Source organism: Nuphar pumila, chromosome 2, assembly GCF_984573655.1.
Source record: "Nuphar pumila chromosome 2, dmNupPumi1.hap1.1, whole genome shotgun sequence".
Classification (NCBI taxonomy): domain Eukaryota; kingdom Viridiplantae; phylum Streptophyta; class Magnoliopsida; order Nymphaeales; family Nymphaeaceae; genus Nuphar; species Nuphar pumila.
Window position 1 is genome coordinate 111,232,347 of NC_143250.1, and position 19,287 is coordinate 111,251,633.

At 35.8% G+C, this 19,287-nt stretch overlaps 2 protein-coding genes across 3 annotated transcripts in view; both read left to right on the plus strand.

Annotated features, from left to right (window-relative positions):
* Window positions 1–589, plus strand: part of LOC149846739 (uncharacterized) — a 40,451-nt gene extending 39,862 nt beyond the window's left edge. Inside the window, exon 6 of the mRNA XM_089996534.1 lies at window positions 520–589. Coding sequence (XP_089852660.1) covers window positions 520–558 — 39 coding nt within the window. The 3' untranslated portion in view covers window positions 559–589. The remainder of the gene's footprint in view (window positions 1–519) is intronic.
* An 8,692-nt stretch (window positions 590–9,281) lies between these two features.
* LOC149846741 (putative pectin methylesterase CGR3) lies at window positions 9,282–18,653 on the plus strand. Of its 2 annotated transcripts, XM_089996538.1 has the most exons (8): window positions 9,294–9,362; window positions 9,462–9,614; window positions 9,931–10,084; window positions 10,189–10,228; window positions 10,680–10,721; window positions 13,268–13,642; window positions 15,780–15,835; window positions 18,144–18,653. In XM_089996538.1, exons 3-8 carry the CDS (start codon window positions 9,959–9,961, stop codon window positions 18,288–18,290), a joined length of 786 nt encoding a protein of 261 aa, XP_089852664.1. In that variant the 5' UTR covers window positions 9,294–9,362; window positions 9,462–9,614; window positions 9,931–9,958; the 3' UTR covers window positions 18,291–18,653. The 2 variants fall into 2 exon arrangements, with proteins under 2 accessions (XP_089852663.1, XP_089852664.1); XM_089996537.1 differs by lacking the exon at window positions 9,462–9,614 and having other exon boundaries at window positions 9,282–9,362.
* The last annotated feature ends 634 nt before the right edge of the window (window positions 18,654–19,287 follow it).

Genomic DNA, 19,287 nt, shown 5'->3' on the forward strand with positions numbered 1-19,287 from the left:
TAATGTTAAACTTCGATGAACATTATTGTCAAAATAACTATGCTCCTCAAGTATCAATGACTCGGCGTTCTCAATCATCAATGTTAGGGGGGAAAGGTCTACCAAAAATTATCCTAGATAGTAGATCTAACTACTTATGTAGAAGTATAAGATGCATCCAAACGAGTGGTCACTGGGTAATTTTTATTTGATTATTACATCGTCACGGATTAAGATAGTTATTCAATGTATCAACATACATAAGATAATAAACCCTCGAATGATATCAGTATGTCTCTACGTATTCGTCTTGTGAATACTCGCAAGCAGGGTAATAACAAAATAAAATCCTGATATTCACATTATGAATTGGAATGAAAATAATGATTTGCTTATACAAATTAGTAGGTCATTCAAGTTGCATGTGTTATGATATTATTGATGTGACTAGTATCTATACGCACAACTAGTCATCATACATATATTAGTTCTTTACAGCTACCAAGCTGGATGTAGTATGAACCTTTTTATGTGATCCAGGTGATGAGTAGACAACTGCTACAAGTGATGGCGCGATGATGCAGTGATGTCAAGAATTCACTCTCTTTATCTTGACACATTTTGGGGTTTTGTATATAGACTCTTTGCATAAAACTATTTGGATCTAACTCTTTGGTTTGAACCATTATGAGTCTAAATGATTATGTGGAATTACGGTCCCAAATTTGAGACATTTGGGGACCCAATTCATTTGCTAGATATTTCTCCTGTAATTCACCCAGGGTTCGCTAACTTGATCTTTTCAAACAATTATTTCATTGTACGATCATTTTAACTCTAAAAAAGGATTAACTATAAATTTTTTAAATTTATCTTAATTTTTATAAGTTAAAAATTTTGGGGTGCTCAAGGTCATTATATTACCCTTAGTGAAAACTCACTTCAGTAATTCACTCACAAGAATTAAAATACATTGCATAATAATTGTCATGTGCATGTCCTCATGAGTGCTAAAAAGATAAACAAAAACCTGACACTTGAACACATTTATTTTGTAAAAACTTATGCAAAAATATGACCTAATAATTTAGATGAATATTCATGTATTTGTTCTTATTTTGTGGCATATTGCATAAAAGCATTGGTTATGCATGTTCAATTAAATGTATTGTAATGATTATGTGTCGTATATATGCTAATCATGGTTGGTGTCAGGTATTCTTAATTTTCATATATGCATGCATGGTTATTATGTTTCTACTGAGACTTGATGAGTCTGACCCCTATATTACAATTTTTAGGTAATGAATGAATAGTCAGAGCGATGATGGAATGTTGTAGGTAGTCGCCAAGAACCAACAATTTTGGATTTAGGATTAGTCTTGATTCATAAGTACTTGTTAATTATTCAAACAATTGTTTAAAGATAATTTACTTAATTTGATGAATGATGTTAAATTTATTTATGAATTATATGCATCTTTTATGTTTTAGATTCAGATTCTTGAGTTGGAACTGAATTAGGAGTTGGATTTGGACCTAAGTTCCAATATGGGACTTGGATCCAGTCTCATGCCGTGGTAACATACATGTACTAAAAAATTTTAACCAAAATCAAATGATTCTTTTTTTTTTTGTGTTTTCAGTATTTATTTGATAAAGGGTTCTTATCCTTGGATGTCTTTTTCTCGAACTGAGTTCTAGTGGGTTATTAAATGTTAATGCTTGTGCATAAGCTGACTCCCTAGAGCTTAATCCAAATAGAGGAATGCCATAAATAAGGCCTTATAAACAAAAAAATCACGTATTTTTGAGTTATAAATTTTGGAGCATTATACAAAATGACTTAAGTAAATCCAACAACACCTCTACGTAACGGATCTGAATTGAGGCAAGGAGAGGCAGAGTGAGGACAAGGTTTGGTTATTCTCTAGAGGATTAAGGTTTAGATAGGAATCTCTTAGATGGATCAGGTTTTAGGGAACACTCCCTACTTATTGGCCTCAAGTGTGCATTATAGATAATAGGAGTTTTGGATTTGGATCCACTTCAAATAGATCTAATCTCATTCATATCGATTGCACATATTTTATCTTAAAGCCTTCTACAGAGAAATTTGTACTTAAAATGCACATAGAAGGTTAGGACACAAGATAAGGATAAGACCTAAGGCCTATTCAAATCTTCGAGGTAGAAAATGACAATTTTTTGCCATCCCATGGTAGACATAAAAAATTCAGGCCAAAATTAGGCAAGATTGAAGGGGGTAGCAAAAACTTTTGTTGTTGGCTTGCATACGAGAAAAAGTTTTTCACACCTGGTAGCAAACATTATGAACTTTTGTTTTCCCCACATAAAGGAGGCAAAATGAATAATAAAAGCCTTTTGCCATCCATGGTATACAACAAAAACATTGGTCATTCGCGGATCAGACAAACAACAAAAGGTTTTTGCCGTATGCAAAGAAAGATTGAGAAAAAGTTAAGGAAATTCTATTATTTTGGGTATTGTGGACAATTTTAGGGGTTTTTATAAGCTAGGGTGTGGAATGGTCTAAGTTTTTGTGACTTTCGTCAGATAACCTATGAAAACACTTTAAAAATATTAGTACTTGGGTATCATAAAAAATTGGGTGTTTATAGATGCCTCTTTTTGTCATTAATCAAATATAATTTGATTAATGACAAAGAAATGAACACCCTCAAATGATATGAATATGTTGCAAAATCTTGCCAAGATGGATTGTCTAAGTTTTTGAAAAGGAAAACTAGGTTGTGAAAACTATTTGGGTCTTGCCAAATGAGGTCGGGCTAGCTTTTGAAAAAAAAAATTGGGTTATGGAGACTATTTAGGTCTCGCTGAATGAGGTTTGATCGGTTTTGAAAAGAAAAAACTAGGTTATGGACATTGTTTAGGTATCGTCAAACGACATTTGACCCATTTTGAAAAGAAAAAACTGGGTTATAGAGATTGTCTGGGTCTCGATGAATGAAGTCAGGCAAGCTTTTGAAAAAGATGAAGGTCGTGAAGATCGTTTGGGACATTGAACGAGGTCGAGCTAGCTTTTGAAAAATGAACAACTAGGTTATGGAGACCATTTGGGTTTTATCGAATGAGGTCTTGTTAGGTTTTGAAAAATGAAAACTAGGTTATGTAAATTATTTAGGTCTTGTTGAACGATGTTAGGCCAATTTTGAAAGAAAAAAATTAGGTTGTGAAAGCCATTTAGGTCTCGCCAAACGAGGTTGAACCAAATTTGAAAAGGAAAAACTCGGTTGTGGAGACCATCTAGGTCTCGGCAAACAAGGTCAGACCAGTTTTGAAAAGAGAAAACTGAATTATAAAGACTATTTGGGTATCCCTAAACGAGGTTGAGACAATTTTGAAAAGGAAAAACTGAATTATGGAGACCATTTAGGTCTTGTTGAATGAGGTCAAACTAATTTTAAAAAGGAAAAACTAGGTTATGAAGACCATTTAAGTCTCACCAAACAAGATTAGGCTAGTTTTGAAAATAAAAAAATTGGGTTGTGGAGATTGTTTTGGTCTTACCAAAACAAGGTCAGGCCAATTTGAAAAGGAAAACTGGGTTGTTGAGATCATTTGGATCTCGTCAAACGAGGTCAGGTCAATTCTAAAAATGGATTGATTTTTTGAGGCTAAAGATAAGAGAGTTGCTCAATGCCCCTTTGCAAAACTGTTTTGAAACATGGTATTCAAAGTTTTGTAAAAGTTTGTGTTTTAAAACTAATAATAAATAAAAAGGGAGTGATTGCAAGATGGGATCAAGTATCCACAATTTGGATAAACTCATGAAAAATTGCCCACAAAAATAGCTATGTTCTATAGGCCTTGATAAAAACTAGGTGCTTGATAGACTAATAAGGGAATCATGCATAAAGGATATCAAGATGCAATGACAACAAACTATGGCATCTAAAAAATACCCCTTGTTTTGTTTTTTAAACAATATGCAGAAAAACCAAAAAATTTATCGGTCATCAATGAGTTTTGCCTTTGAAAAGTTGCATTGTGAGTGTGTGCCCTTTCCAAGACATAGTTTTGGTAGAGTTTTTGCCAAGATTATTTATACTATTCTTGATAGTTTCTTATATTGGATTTGATGACTTCAAAGGGTAGAACATGTGTAGGCTCATTACCCATGGTTGGCAGTTTGATCTTACAAAGAATGAGACCAAACATTTTTAAACATACTAGGTTTTTTGGCCAAATAGGCCCAGAAAATAGAGTTCCAAGCCTAAGATTTTTCAATTTGATGTACTTGAATTTCTTTGTTTCACCCTTGCATCAAATATATCCTTTGTTGAATATTTCTTAGTGATCAATTCTCTTCAAAAAACAAGGTTCAAATTGAAATAAAGTAGTGGAATTTTTTCAGAAATTCTTTTTTTATTTCTAGGACAAAAATACCCTAATCTTTATTAGTAATACCAAGCATGTCCCTTGCCTAAAAGCCCATCATATTTTTCAAAAATGATGATGATGCCCTTCATTCCAAAGAGGCTGATCCAAACCCGAATTTGATCTGTTTGAGACCCAAATCTATGAAAAATGAATATTTATCAATAATAAAAACATTTATAACTAAAAAATGCACACACACACACACACACACACACACACACACACACACACACACACACACACATATATATATATATATATATATATATATATATATATATATATATATATATATATATATATATATATATATATATATATATATATATAAAACTGGAATTCATCATTTATAAGATTTGAAAAAGTCAAGATATTACATTATAAGTCACTATTCCCTTATACATAGATATTTCTTAAAGGGGTACTTTTTAAAAATCTTGAATAATAAATTTTTTTGTTAAATTTGATGTGTTATGATATTATCGATTTCGCTACGAATATCATGCACTTATTCAAATATCTATTCATTTAGATGGCTTGGTGAGGCAGATGTGATGATATCATGGACACCCTGAATAATCTAGTGGGTGTTGTAGCTTAGTAGGCAAAAGCCATGCAAGTTATGGGAAGTAACATGGAGCAGGTTGCTCAGAACTGACAGAATCCAGAGAATATAGTAACGTATAAGTAGTTCATAGATATGAACCCTCCTACTTTAAGTTGAAAGGTCAACCCAGAAGTCGTCGAGCTTTGGGTTTGGGAGAGCTAGAAGATCTTTCGAGTGTTGAAGGTTCATGACAATCAGAAAGTCGACTTCAGAATATATAGGTTAAATGACCACTTAGAACGATGGTGGGCAATGGTTTTTGAAGTCAAAATCCAGAGCAGACTTGTCTCTTGGGCACAATTCTTGGAAGTCTTCTACGTGACTTACTTCCCGCAACATGAAAAGAACCAAAAAATGCAAGAATTTTTTTATTTGCAATAGTGAAGATCTACCCTAGCTAAGTACACCACCAGGCTCTGGAGCTTAGAGAGATATCGCCCCAACATATACACGATCCAAGTTGAGTGGACAATGAAATTTGCTCGAGGACTAAGCTAGCATTGAGAACGAAGGTTTACACTCATGGACCCAAAGTCATTAGACGAGGCAATCAAAGCAACAACCCTATTGGACGGTGAGTACATAGAAGAATTAGTCCACCAGATTCAGACAACAATCTCAAGACCAAAAGAGCTGGCCTAAAAAGAACCAAGGGGGATATAAGTTCATTCTCCCTACTACGAGGAAGAAGTTTCATAAAGATGCCAAGCAACAACAATTGAAACAAGAATGCACAAAGTGCAAGCGATCCCATCTGAGATGCTTGTGCCCCGTGATACAAGAGTCCATTTATACTATCATAAGATGAGTCATTTCATTAGTGAGTGCCGAAAGAAGAAGTACAATGAATGGAAGCAAGGCGCTGGAGCATCTCAGTCTCAGCAACAACCCCAATGACAACAGTCTCAACAACAAAGAATAAACTATAACTGAGTGGATCTTTCTTTGTATGAGAATATAATCATGTTTTTTCCTTTCAAGAATATTTAAAGTAAGATTTGAAGAAAGAGACATCTATGCATAAACTTGTGATGGTTGGTAGGAGTTGTTAGTGCACATCATCTTGTGGTAGGATGCTACAGGTTTTAAACCCCCGGTGGTATGATTAAATAATAACCGGTGGGGTATGCCTAACTCCAACTTGCCTTTCAAAAAAAAAAAGTTAAAACCCTGCTCTTTTGTAATAAACACAAAGGTAATAAGTAAAAAAAGCCCTAGACAATTGTTACCTATAAAATTTAGAAAGTGTTTTAATCCAAAATCTACTCTCTCCCCCTCCCCCCCCCCCCCCCAAAAAAAAAAAAAAAGATTTCTTTTTTGTCAAGCTGGCAACATAATCGTACAAGACTTTTTTCTCAGGTGTTTCTCGTGTCCTTTTTTTAAGAGTGAAATAAAAATGGTGTTTCTCATGTCAGCCCTAAACCCTAAACTCTTAGCATGGTCGACTCTTTTAAAAAAGAGTCAACTCTCTAAACACAAAAGTCGACTCTAGGTTGACTTTACATAATCAACAACAAAGGGGCTAACTCTCTGAACACAAGGGTCAACTCCTTTGGTATAAACAAACCAATCAAATGTGAGAAATAATAGGGGTCAACTCCTACATTAGGACAAAGTTGAAAACAGTCTGAAAAAATGGTTCAAGCATGGATTCATGCTCATATTCCATTTTTTTATACATGAAATCGAAACTACACAATGTAAAGCTTCAAAAATACATGCCAAACATATTTCAAGTCATATATTAAGCAACAACATGAAATTTCTCAGAAATCTCTTCTTTTCTAACATGGTTCCAAAAAAAAATGCATGCATACAACACATTTACATGATGCATACTTCCTATAAATCACAGGAGTAGGGCACTGTACCTTCCTAAAACATGAAAGAACACCCAAAAATAGAAATCTAGAAACTATACAAGTTCAACAACAAATTCACAGAACCCCCCCAAGGCACTATTGCTTTTTCAAAAAGGATTTCAACTAGCTCACCCCCTCCTCTTTGCAACAATCTTAACAAGGTTTGGAAAGAGGAAAATAGAGGTGAGTGAGAGGGAGTAAGGGTGAATGAGTTTGTAGTTTGGTGGTGAAGGTAGAGGGAAGAAAGGTTTATGTGTAATCCATTATACAATTAATATTAATGAATCACTTATAGTTTAAAACACCCTTAGTTGGCTAGGGCTGAGCCGTCCCTCTTTAATGACAGTTGATCTGACTAAAATTACCCATTTTCCCTTCATAACTTTTCTATACATGTTTTGTCCCTTTTTGCAAAACTAATGACAAGGTTGCCATTACCTTTAAAACCAAAAATCTATTTCAGAAATTCTTTCTTTATCCCTAAGACATAGATACCCTAATCTTTAACAATAATATCAGTCATGTCCCGAATTCCAAATAGGGCCTATCCAAACCCGAATTCGATCGGTTTGAGACCCAAATCCGTGAGAAATGAATATTTATCAATAATAAAATATTTATAACTAAAAAATCCACATATATAACTGAAATTCATCATTTATAAGATTTAAAAAAGTCAAGATGTTATATTATGAGTCATTATTTTTTTATGCATAGATATTTCTTAAAGGGATACTTTTTAAATATCTTGAATAATAAGTTTTTTTTTTAATTCGATATGCGTTGTGATATTATCGATTTTACTACGAATATCACACACTTATTTGAATTTTGTTGGTTTAGATGACTTAATGAAGCAAATGTGATGACATCATGGACACCCTGAATAATCTTGTGGGTGTCATGGCTCAGCAGGCAAAAACCATGTGAGCCATGAGAAGTAACCTAGAGCAGGTTGCTTAGAATGGACAGAATCCAGAGAATATAGTAACATATAAGCAATTCATAGATATGAACCCTTCTGCTTTTGTTGGAAAGGTCAACATAGAAGTCACAGAGCATTGGGTTTAGAAGATCCAAAAGATCTTTCAAGTGTTGAAGGTTTTTGACAATAAAAAAGTAGACTTTGGGACATATAGGTTAAAGGACCACATGGAACAATGGTGGGCAATGATTTTCGAAGTCAAGTTCCATATCAGACTTGTCTCTTGGGAACAATTCTTGTAAGTCTTCTACGCAACTTACTTCCTGCAACATGAAAAGAACCACGAAATGCAATTTTTTTTTTATTTGCATTGAGATATTGTCCCAATGTATACATGACCGAAGTTGAATGAACAATGGAATTTGTCCGAAAACAAAAGTTTACACCCATGGATGCAAGTCACTTGACAAGGCAATCGAAGCAACAACCCTATTGAAGGGTGAGTGGATAGAGTCACAGAAGAATTAGTCCACTAAATTCAGACAACAATCTTAAGGCCAAAAGAGCTGGGCTAAAAAGAACAAGGAGGAGATAAGTCTGTTCTCCCTGCCAAGAGAAGAAAGTTTCAGAAAGATGCCAAGCAGCAAAACAACAGTTAGAAACAACATGAAGGGCAAGCGATCCCATCTAAGACACTCATGTTCCTGCGATACCAGAGTCTGTTTATACTGTCTTAAGATGAGCTATTTCATTAATGCATGTCAAAAGAAGTACTATGAATGAAAGCATGGCGTTGAAGCATATCAGTCTCAGCAACTGCAGCAGCAACAGTCTCAATAGCAAAAAAGAATAAACTGACTGAGCGGATCTTGTTTTGTATGAAAATATAATCACCTTTTTTTCCTTTCAAGAACATTTGAAGTAAGATTTGAAGAAAGAGACATCTATGCATAAATAAAATTGTGATGGTTGGCAGGAGTTGTCAGTTTACATGTATGCTGTAGGTTCAAACCCCCGGTGGTATGATTCAATAATAACAGGTGGGGGTATGACTAACTCCAACTTGCCTTTAAAAGAAAAGGGTAAAAATCGTGCTCTTTTCTAATAAACACAAAGGTCGTAAGTGAAACAAGCCCTAAACAGCTGTCAGCTCTAAAATTTAAAAAGATTTTCAATCCAAAATCAGATCTCTTCCCATTCCCAAATGACTTTTTTTGTCAAGCTGGCAGCATAACCTTACGGGACTTGTTTCTCAGGTGTTTCCCTTGTCTTTTTTTTTTAATAAATAAAAATCAGGTGTTTATCATGTCAACTTCATTAATCGCATCGTCTTCTGTGATTTCACCGTGCAAATTTTTAGTTTTTGGCACTTGAAGAAAAAAATAAAACAAAGAAAAAATTTATTTTCAAAACCGCCGACAGGCATTCCTCCTCTTGATTTTCAATTTAAAGGTTAAAAGCCAGTTTAAAACTGCACACTATATGAGCGTGACGAGAGAGAGAGAGCCGCAGCGTTCGGCCCCAGATCTGCACGAACCGTAGTGCAAATTCTCTCCTTTATCAGGTAAATTCCTTCTTCTTAGTTCTGTATTTACTTTCGCTCTTCGATTCATCGTCTCTGATGAGTTCTTGGGTTCTTTCTTTTCTTTTCTCCCGGCGATAGTCTGCAGTTCGGGGATTTTAGTCTTGAAAATGCTCGATTTAGAAAGCGTCTTCCTCGGCGGATCCTGTTCTCGTTCGTTAGGGTCGTTTTCACGATTTTGATGCGAACTCGGTCGCAGATCTGAGAATTTGGAAGAGATCTCTGGGTTCCGTGGTAGCGACTGTGAATTTCTTGTCATTTTCTGTGAAAAGTAATTTTTTGCGCAATGGAAATTCTATGATCTATTTTTTTCTCGCAAATTCCTTTTTTTACTATTTAGTTGATTTGCAAAACAATTCTTTTTCAGTTTCGCTCTTGGAGCAGTTAGGAATGATTTCAGCAGCAGTTTGTGTTTAGGATAGGGCTTTAGTCGCATTTGCGTCACTAGTTCAATTTCGTGGCTTTATTTAATGCTGAACATCGGTACGTTTGTTTAGCGCGATGCCTCACTCATTCTGTGTTTCTTATTGTTTCAAACATAATGTTTCAGATAGTAGAGGCTTTACAGATCGGGAATTATGTCGAGGAGGCAAGTGAATCCGAACTTGAGGCGCTTTGCGGAGAGCTCCACCGTGCCATTGACGAACGCCCTTCATCAGAAATCACGATCCACTTCTTTGTTACCGGTTGGATTGATTGTGCTGGTATGGTTTGTTTCCGTTACAGATCGGTAGTGTCCTCAGTGGTGACTATGTTATGTCTGAAAGTGGAATTGGCGTCTAACCTCATTCTTGTTGATTACTTGCAGGGCGCTTTGCTTCTCATTGCCTATTCTTACAGTGGCTCAGGTTTGGCTCGTCTCTCATGTCCTACATTTTCAACTTCATGTATGCGTTTCCATTAAGAGCTTTTTAATTTTCCTTCGAGTAGTTAATAAGAACTGCCCAAACTATGTCAAAATCATTGTCTTGTATGGATCTCTATTTGTTAGATGCCCTAACATTCAAAATGATTTCCTCCCATATTTTGTGGAAAATTCTGACTTTAGTTACCCCTGTTTGGGCTTGTAAAAACAAGAAAAAGAACTGATTGAAGAAAATACTCCTGTTTGGAACCTTCTAATTGCACGTGTGTATGTTTATCCAGCAGTAGTTATGACAAGTTTTTTCTGATGCTTGATGTACACAATCAAGGGCCCATTGCTACATAAATCTGTTTATAACTAATAGGATATAATTTTCTTATAGTGTCAACTTCCTATTTTATTTGTTCTAACATTCCTCTGTTTGTCTTGAGCAGGGGTTTTTGGCGGTGATAAAGAAGCTTTGATCAGGGTTGATGGTAGGCCTGCTCAGTTTGATCATGCATTCCCACCTTTATCGTCAGTGCACTTGTTTTTGTGTTTTTATTGCTCATAGTGGCAGCAGAAATGATTCATATGTAGAATTAGATGGTACTTTAGGGAAAAAAAATCATGTAAAATAATGTCAAGTAATTGTAAAATACTTTTGTTCTTCACCATCGCTTGTTGCAAACTTCAAAAAGTGAGATGTTCTTATCTTACTCCTTGAGAACTGCATGTGTCCTATTTTTTGGTTAATATTGACCCGTCATAAAAGCCTTAAAATAAGACAGAGAGCACACCTACTAATTATGAGCAAAGATGGAATTTATGAGCCTATTTGTTTATTTCCAATTTTTTTTGCTGGAGAAAGGAATTCCACTTGAACAGTGAAAAACAACATATATTCAAAATTTACTCTTGCATTCATTTCGTTCTATTCTTCCCATTTCCCATGCAAACTTTCATCTTGATTCATTGATGAAGTTTAACTTGTCCTTTCATTTCATTCTATCACTTCCCTGAAAACCTGCATCTTGGCTCATTAATGGATCCTTGTTTTCATGGTTGACATATATATATCCTGAGTAGAACATATGTTCCCTTTTTAGCTCTGAACTCATGTTCCATTGGGAGCTTAAACTAGATGCTGTTTGACATACAGGAACACTGTGAACATCTTGTCGCTTTTTGCTGCACTAGAATGTGGTGTATGATCAGTGCATTTTTGTATGCTTTATGCTCCATTTTCATGGACATCTTGGGATTGCTTTCTTTTTGTAATTTAATATTGACATGGATGTACAATTATGTCTTTATCCACCAGTGATCAATCATTGGCTGAGAGCATCCATCTCTCTGGCACAAAGAGAGGTTTTTTAAGATTTTAGAACTTTCATTGTGGAGTTAGTCTTTTTCTGTCTTTCTTTCTCTGGGAAAAGTTACATTATTTGCTTGTAAATAAAAGTGTTTCCCCTGAAATTCTTCAATTTGTGTTTTCCCCTTTTTGAGGTGACACGTTTCAAACGAAGTCTTCAATAAATGGTTCCAACTCGTTTGATTATTCAGTATGTAAACCCTTACCTTCTTATGGAAAACCCTTCCATCCACACGAATTTCTCTCTCTCTCTCTCTCTTTCTCTCTCTCTCTCTCCATATATATATATATATATATATATATATGTGTGTGTGTGTGTGTGTGTGTGTGTGTGTGTGTGTGTGTGTGTGTGTGTGTGTGTGTTATGCATGGCCATATATATACCCATACAAGTGGTTAGGGGTTGTAAAATCCCAGCTGCCCATGCCTTGGACCATGCATAAATCATGGCATGAAATTGTGGATTTTAGTTGCTTCGGGATTGTAATTCTATCAATATGTCACAAATTATTAGCCCTATCTTGGATTGATTGCCTCCGTTTACCATTCCTTAATGTGGTATTTTATTTTAAACATGTGAACCAAAACTGCATTGAGGGAACCCCACAACATGCTCATCATGAGATTAAATCAAGTATTGGCATGAAAAAAGTCTGCTTTTATAAATTACTGATGCATTCTTTCCCTTATCATGTATATATCAGCAGCCATAATGGTGAGTAACCAGTAGCCAGTAATTGCTATGCTTCCACATTGTCTATTACCCCCAATGTATATGGGCAGTAAAAGGTTTCTTCTCTTACAATTTTTATATATGAATGGATGTTAATCTAGCCCATGTCAAATCACCGAATAACAGTCTCCTAATAAGTGCCCCTCCAGAAAGTGGAAACCATCTGATAAATTCAGAATGCCTCTTCCTTCAGTAACTTAAACAACACACCCCACAATGGCTTGTGGCTTGGCAATCAAGGAACAGCCTCTTCAAAGACAGCTTATGGATTAATCATCCCCATAAGGATGCTTCCTAGTTCCTGCTGAAATAGGGGGTGTAGATAGGGTTAGTGGTTTGATGCCTGGATTTGGATGTATATAGTGATGAGGTGAGCCTTGGAACTATTGCTGCATAAAGGAAGGCTGGTTTGGAACTCCATATTTATGTTATTTTGTATGATCTTCTAGGTGATTGCAAGATGATGACAATGACATATTTCCTGCATTGATTTTTTAATTTGCCTGGATTCAAAACATGCTTTTATTGAGTCATTTAAGTTTCACTTTGTTGTTTAAATTAACAGTCAATTTTTAGAAAGAGGCTTCAGACAAACTAATGAACATTTCATGAAGTTAACATACATGAGGAAATGATGCAATTGCTCTAGTGACTTATCTTGCGGTTTCATTTAAAAAATCTGGCATCAATAAGACTTGCAAAGTAGCTCATATTTAGATGGATGACATTAATTTAATTGCCATAAGTATTAGGTTGAAGAGAGTCTGTCTGTGATAGTAAGCCCTGGTACTTAATGTGCTGCATAGTTGACTGTTGTTGCTATCTATATGCTGCCTGATTCATTTTCATTTGTCCTAGTGATCTTTCATCAGTTTGTATAAATAGATCCATATATGTTTTTGACTCTTCAGATGGATTTTTTTTTTGGTGAGCAGGTGATCACTCATGCACATTGGAAGTGTTTAGAGCATTGCCTCTTCTAAAAAAGGTATATGGTGATAGCATGCACAAAGTTTTGCACGTAGGCCCTGATGCATGTGCAGTTGTCTCAAAATTGCTGAAAGAAGATGACACAGAAGCTTGGGGCGTGGAACCATATGATTTGGAGGATGCGGACAGCAACTGCAAGGCCCTTGTGCGCAAGGGCATAGTCCGTGTAGCTGATATCAAGTTTCCTCTGCCTTACAAGCCAAAGTCATTTTCTGTTGTTATAGTCTCAGATGCACTGGACTATCTGTCCCCAAAGTACCTCAACAAGACACTTCCTGAACTTGCTAGAGTGTCCAAGGATGGACTTGTTTTATTTAATGGTCAGTTCCAGAAAGCTGTTTCAATCAACTGTTTTGAATATCTGAAGATTGAACTATTTTGCATTGTGTTGCTTTGCATTGGTTCCAAACTCCAAGGGCTGGTTGTTTGCACTGGTTCATTGGCATATTCAGCTTTTGTTTATTTTGTTCAACAGTAGTTATACTCCCATTCTTGTTCATTTATTTCATGAATGCTGTATAAATTCCTTCGTCCTTTCAATCACCAAGATTATTTATTTTTGAGGATGAGATATGGTACATGTAGGTTGTCCTCAATTTTATGAGTTTTGGGGAGATTGTTGCTGGTCGGGTGATCTTAAGAAAGGTTAGATGGTAATCATGTAAACATATTGAGGATGAATTTTTTCATCTCGACTGATACCTAGACTATGACACATGGATACAGGTGTGGGAATGGGACATGATGCAAATGGGCTTGGTACGACAAACAGTTCTAAAAAATTAGGACATGGAGGCACACACACACAGATGTATGTATATGAAACATGAATATCATCTCAAGTGCAAATTCTTGAACAACATTTCTAATTCAAATTGAAAACATTAAATAATAAAACTAAGTTGAAAGTGAAACGTGATGTAATTGAGGACAAATTTTAAAATAAAAAGAATTCAAGTGAATACAAAATAAGTAGACAAGGTCATAAAAGAACATAGATAAAGTTAATGACACATTGTTTACTGTGCCCGACTCTGATTTGACTGTATCTATGACGTGTCCTGGTATGTCTGAATATAGTGTTGTGTCGACACAGGATATGCAGGTTAAGTGAAGTGTTTGTGTGACATAGTACCTAGATCTCCAACATCCAAATAATTTGCAATTTTCTTAAGTGTTTTTTTATGCATCATGGAAGCAGTGGTGCTTGGCCACTTGCTCTAAATCTATTAATTAGGTGGTTTGGGCTTTGTCCATCTATGAGGGATTCTAACAGTATTTCATATTTTTTGCTGTTCCTACACAATTCTCTTGTAGTAACAACACTGCCATTCTTTTTTTTACCAAAATTGTGTTTAACAATTTGATCTGGAGATTAATCACTATATAACGTTCTGTTGCTTGTCACTAGAGCTAATTCTCTACCTCATATACCTACTGATAATTGCCTAGAGATGAAAATAATAGAGGACCTCTCACATTCTCATCCTTCCATGCTATATTGTGATACAAATGAACTTAGTTTCTTGAATCACTAGTATGCAGGACATGCGATTTTGTTCTGGCTATGAGCCACTAATGGTTCCAATTCATGAACAGTAAGCATAGAATGAGTGACCTAAGTTGTTCTGTGTATTGATAATGTTATTCGATCCAGTAAAGTGGAATATAATTTGTAGGCTAGTTTTCTTCCTAATGCTAAAATTTCTATTCATTGTTGAGGAGTATTGAGGGTTAAGATGATATCAACTCATGATGCAAGGAGCATCTTTCGTAGACTCTAAGCCTACAATTTCTCCTTCATGGGACAGATACATTGAATGAACTGCCTCTCTCAGCCAGGCAAGCAGTAAACCTATGGGAAGACCCTTAGTTATCATCAGAATTAACAAGTATATGATTTGATTGGACCATCATCTTTCTACATAAGTATGTGCTACATGAAATCCTGCACTTCCTAGAATTCTTGTATGTTACATAATGTTGCTTGACTTTTGGATTTTATCCAAATCCCCATTACATCTGCATGTGGATCCTCATTGCTGACGAAGATGCTTCAGTTTCCAGAATCTGCTTGGAGGAGCATCTAGGGTGGTACCATATGGCATGCTTGACAGCTTTTACCTTGCTTGCCTTTATAAAATTTCAATTGGTCTTGTTATGATTTATTTTTATCTGGTTTGTTTTTCATGTTCTGGACAGTCTTACACAGCTCTTTTGTCAGGTATGGTAGGAAAATGCAAGTTCCCTAGTGAATACATCTATATGCTTTTGTTCATGTCATTTTATGTGAAAAGATTAATAGGTCTTTGGCTCCCAACATCTCAGTGTAGCATTACTGCACTAGTTGGATAATGCATGTTCAGTTAAGGAGTCTAATTTAGCGCATAGACAAAATTATGGTTCACCTGAATTTCTTCTTTTATTTAATTTTTGCTTTGCATTTTTTATATGAAGGTTATCCTGGTCATCATAGAGCTAAAGGACCAGAAGTATCGAAATTTGGGAGACCTGTAAGTTCTTTTTTTTTAAAGGTTTCTCTATCTATTTATCTTGCTTCTTTTTTATTAAACTTGTCAAATTATGTGTCGTTAGTGGGAATCTATGTTACATGGACACTTCACCTAAGCTGAAGTGTTGGTGTCGGACACTTTCCGACACCAACACCAACACCAACACCAACACTCCTGGGCATGACACTGACACACCGATTTTAAAATTAGAAGTGTCCAAAAATTTGGACGAGTTGAGTGTCCGACACCTTAAATTGTGTTTGGGCGCATCGTGTCCAAGGAGTGCCCATACGAGTGTCCAGTTTCTTGCATAAAAGACAGGAGTGTCCGTCTTTATGGACACTTGTTAAACAAGGAAGTGTTAACTATTCTAGGGTGTGGAAGATACTTATCTGAGAAGTATCCATCACATATTGACACTCCTATTAGTCTTGATGATTTGTTTGTCTTTTTGTACTTACAATCTTACATGTTCATAAAACTGTAAATTATCAAAGATCAAATTACAAATGGGAAAGGAATGTTCATTTTATATTTTATGGTTTTGTTTGCATAATTCTTTAAATCTCTTATATATATATATATATAAGTTGTCATGTCCAAGTATGATTTTTAAGACCCACCGTGTTTGACACTTCTTCCCGTGTCCGACACCGACACCCATGTCAGTGTCCAAGTAATATAGGTGGGAATCCTTTGAGGAGTTCATTCTAATGACAAATAATTATCTTCTATTCTGACCACTGAGATGCAGCATCTATGCTGTTATACCTAATTACATTACCCTGTAGGATTTGCATCAGCCACCACTTGGTCTGTTGGGGGCTTTTCATTTTATGTTTGTGCTTATAATATGCATATATTGCTATTTTGTTGCATGGTATGGACTTTTATCATATGCTCATATTTCCAGTTTTTAAATGTTCAGTTCTCTATACATATATGGACTTGTAATGGAAGCAAAACAAAAAAAAAACATTATCTCAATGTAGTTCACATTGTTTAAGCATAAGAACAGAACAGAAACATCGTTCCTCAGTGTAGTTCACATTGTTCAAGTGTGTTGAATGTTCACTGCAAATCAGGTGCATTTACTTTGCCTTTTTTGGTAAATGACATGAGAAATTGAAATGCACATAAATAATTACAAATATCCTATTTTTCCTCGAGTATTTGATAATCTAAAGATTTGCTTCGCGCTAACCACAATTAATCATCCTCATCATTATCTAACTGTCTTTAATATTTGTTTCACACTAAATGTAATGTTGAAGACAAAGAGATGGAGGTTGTTGATAAGATGTCAACTGGCTACCAAGAGAAAGTTTCTAAATGATGCAACCACCAAAAGACTGCTAAAAAGTCGGGAACTTTGACTGCCACTAAAGTCTTAACGTTGTTCTGATCTTTCAAAAATATGATGAGAAAAAATAATTTCCTCTTTGATTTTCTCTGATACGGATGTTAGGCCTTCAAAAGAGTTGTAACCAGCCACCTCCTCCATGGATGCTTGCTTTGTTTCTCTAACCAAAACGTGGATGCTGAATTGGATTTAGTGGTGGAGATGCATCTCAGACAGGCAATCATGTTAAACCAGATTCCAAATGGACAAATTTAAACTCGAAAATGTCCTTTCTGATTCTTGAAGAATGAGGGGCAAGGGCATTGATCGAGAAAGATCTCTTATTATTATTATTATTATTATGAGATTATAAGATTGTGATTTGATCTGCATATGTTTGGTAAAAAGATAATTCTTCACCCTTGATCCTGATAAAAAATGGAAGTGACAATGTAGAGAGTCCTAGTAGGGTAAACATAGGCATAACATACACGTATGATGGTCATATCTATATCACATAACTAAAAATAGTGTTCCTCACTATTGTTCAGACACTCCAGGTCTTGAACTTTTGAATCACGCCACACCAGAGCTTGTTAATGTACCGAGTCCTTTTTATCTAATGCATTTCAAAACAGTCGATATTTGTCAAGTTTCTATTTCTGCTTTGCCAAGTGATTGGTGACAGTCCTCTTACTGTTGGGAAACAAGTCCCCAGTCCCTACAATGCATCAAGGTAAGGTGGAAAAAGGAAAGTGTTTTTTTGGTTAATTCTGATGTTGGTTTCTATTGCGAGTTGATGTGTCGGTAGTTATTTGTTTTGGGGGTTACTCATCAAGTTGCTTGTGTATATGAAAAAGTTGGCGCATGTCTGTGTTACAGAAATGATACGATATAGCCGATTCCAGTCCTGCTGCTAAATGTATGTCAGTTCGATTACCCTGTCTTATATGTTCTATCTGGCAGGCCAAACTCCGGAGCCAATCCTGGTGGATACGCTACTTTTTGCAGACAGGTTTGCAAGATAATGAAGCGATTGCCAAGAAATTTGAGCAGGCTTCCGCAAAGAGGTCATACAAACCTGGTTGCCAGATCTTTCACCTCACACCTTAGGCTCGACGGCAGGCGCTGGAACAAAGCTTCCACTTATCAAAAGAATTTTGTGAATTCTGCATTGATTCTTATGATGATATTCTTGATTCTATTGGATGAGGGAAGCCAGCCATCTAGCCATTCGACCGACCATTTTCATTTTGCGTTTGGCCTCCTCTGCTTTAGCGTTCAGTAAATATGTCTGCATTTAATTAGTGGTTGTATCAGTCCAAAGAGGAATGCCTGTATGAATTTGTTTTGTATGTGATTTTAGAGAACTATTAAAGACAGGATTTGTATTCATGTCCCGGTTGAGAATTTGTTCACGGGAGATCTAAAGACGGTATATGGCACGTCGCCTAAAAGATGCTGATTTTTTCAACAGTGCTGAGCGTTCCTTGTTAATTTGGCTTAACTTGCTTTGAGGTTGGAGAGTAGTCTCCAACCGGTGCTTGAGCGAATCAGTGTGCCTCCTTTGAAGCACATAACCACAAAAAAAAATGTAGTTTAGACCAGGGTTCCTGAGTTTCCGAAACAGGAAACATTGCATCTTCGAAACGTATGAAAAACACCAACAAATTTATGGGAAATGTGTTTCCCACTCTAAGGGAAACACATTTCCCATACTATTTCCTACATGTTTCTCAAGCATTTCCCTTTCATGAGAAGCATGTTTCTCATGTTTGGTTTCATTAATTTATTAAGTTATTAAGGCTTTTCTTTTTCTTAAGCTTTTCTCAGTCACTTCTTGGTTCATTTCCGATCTGTTTCCTGGTCGTTTCTCATTTCTCGTTTCCCGTTTGGCCACCTTGGTTTAGGCCAACTAAATAGTAGATGAAACATACAGGATCTGTGGGAGATAATTTATCTTCTCAACTGAAAGCTTCAAGGTGTTCAGATTGGAGAATTGTCCATGCTTGCCTTAAGCGGTAATTAATCACTTTCCTTATATTTTGCTTTGACAAGCCTGCAAACATATTCTTTATGGTTGGCCAAACAGAAGCCCTTCTATTCATGT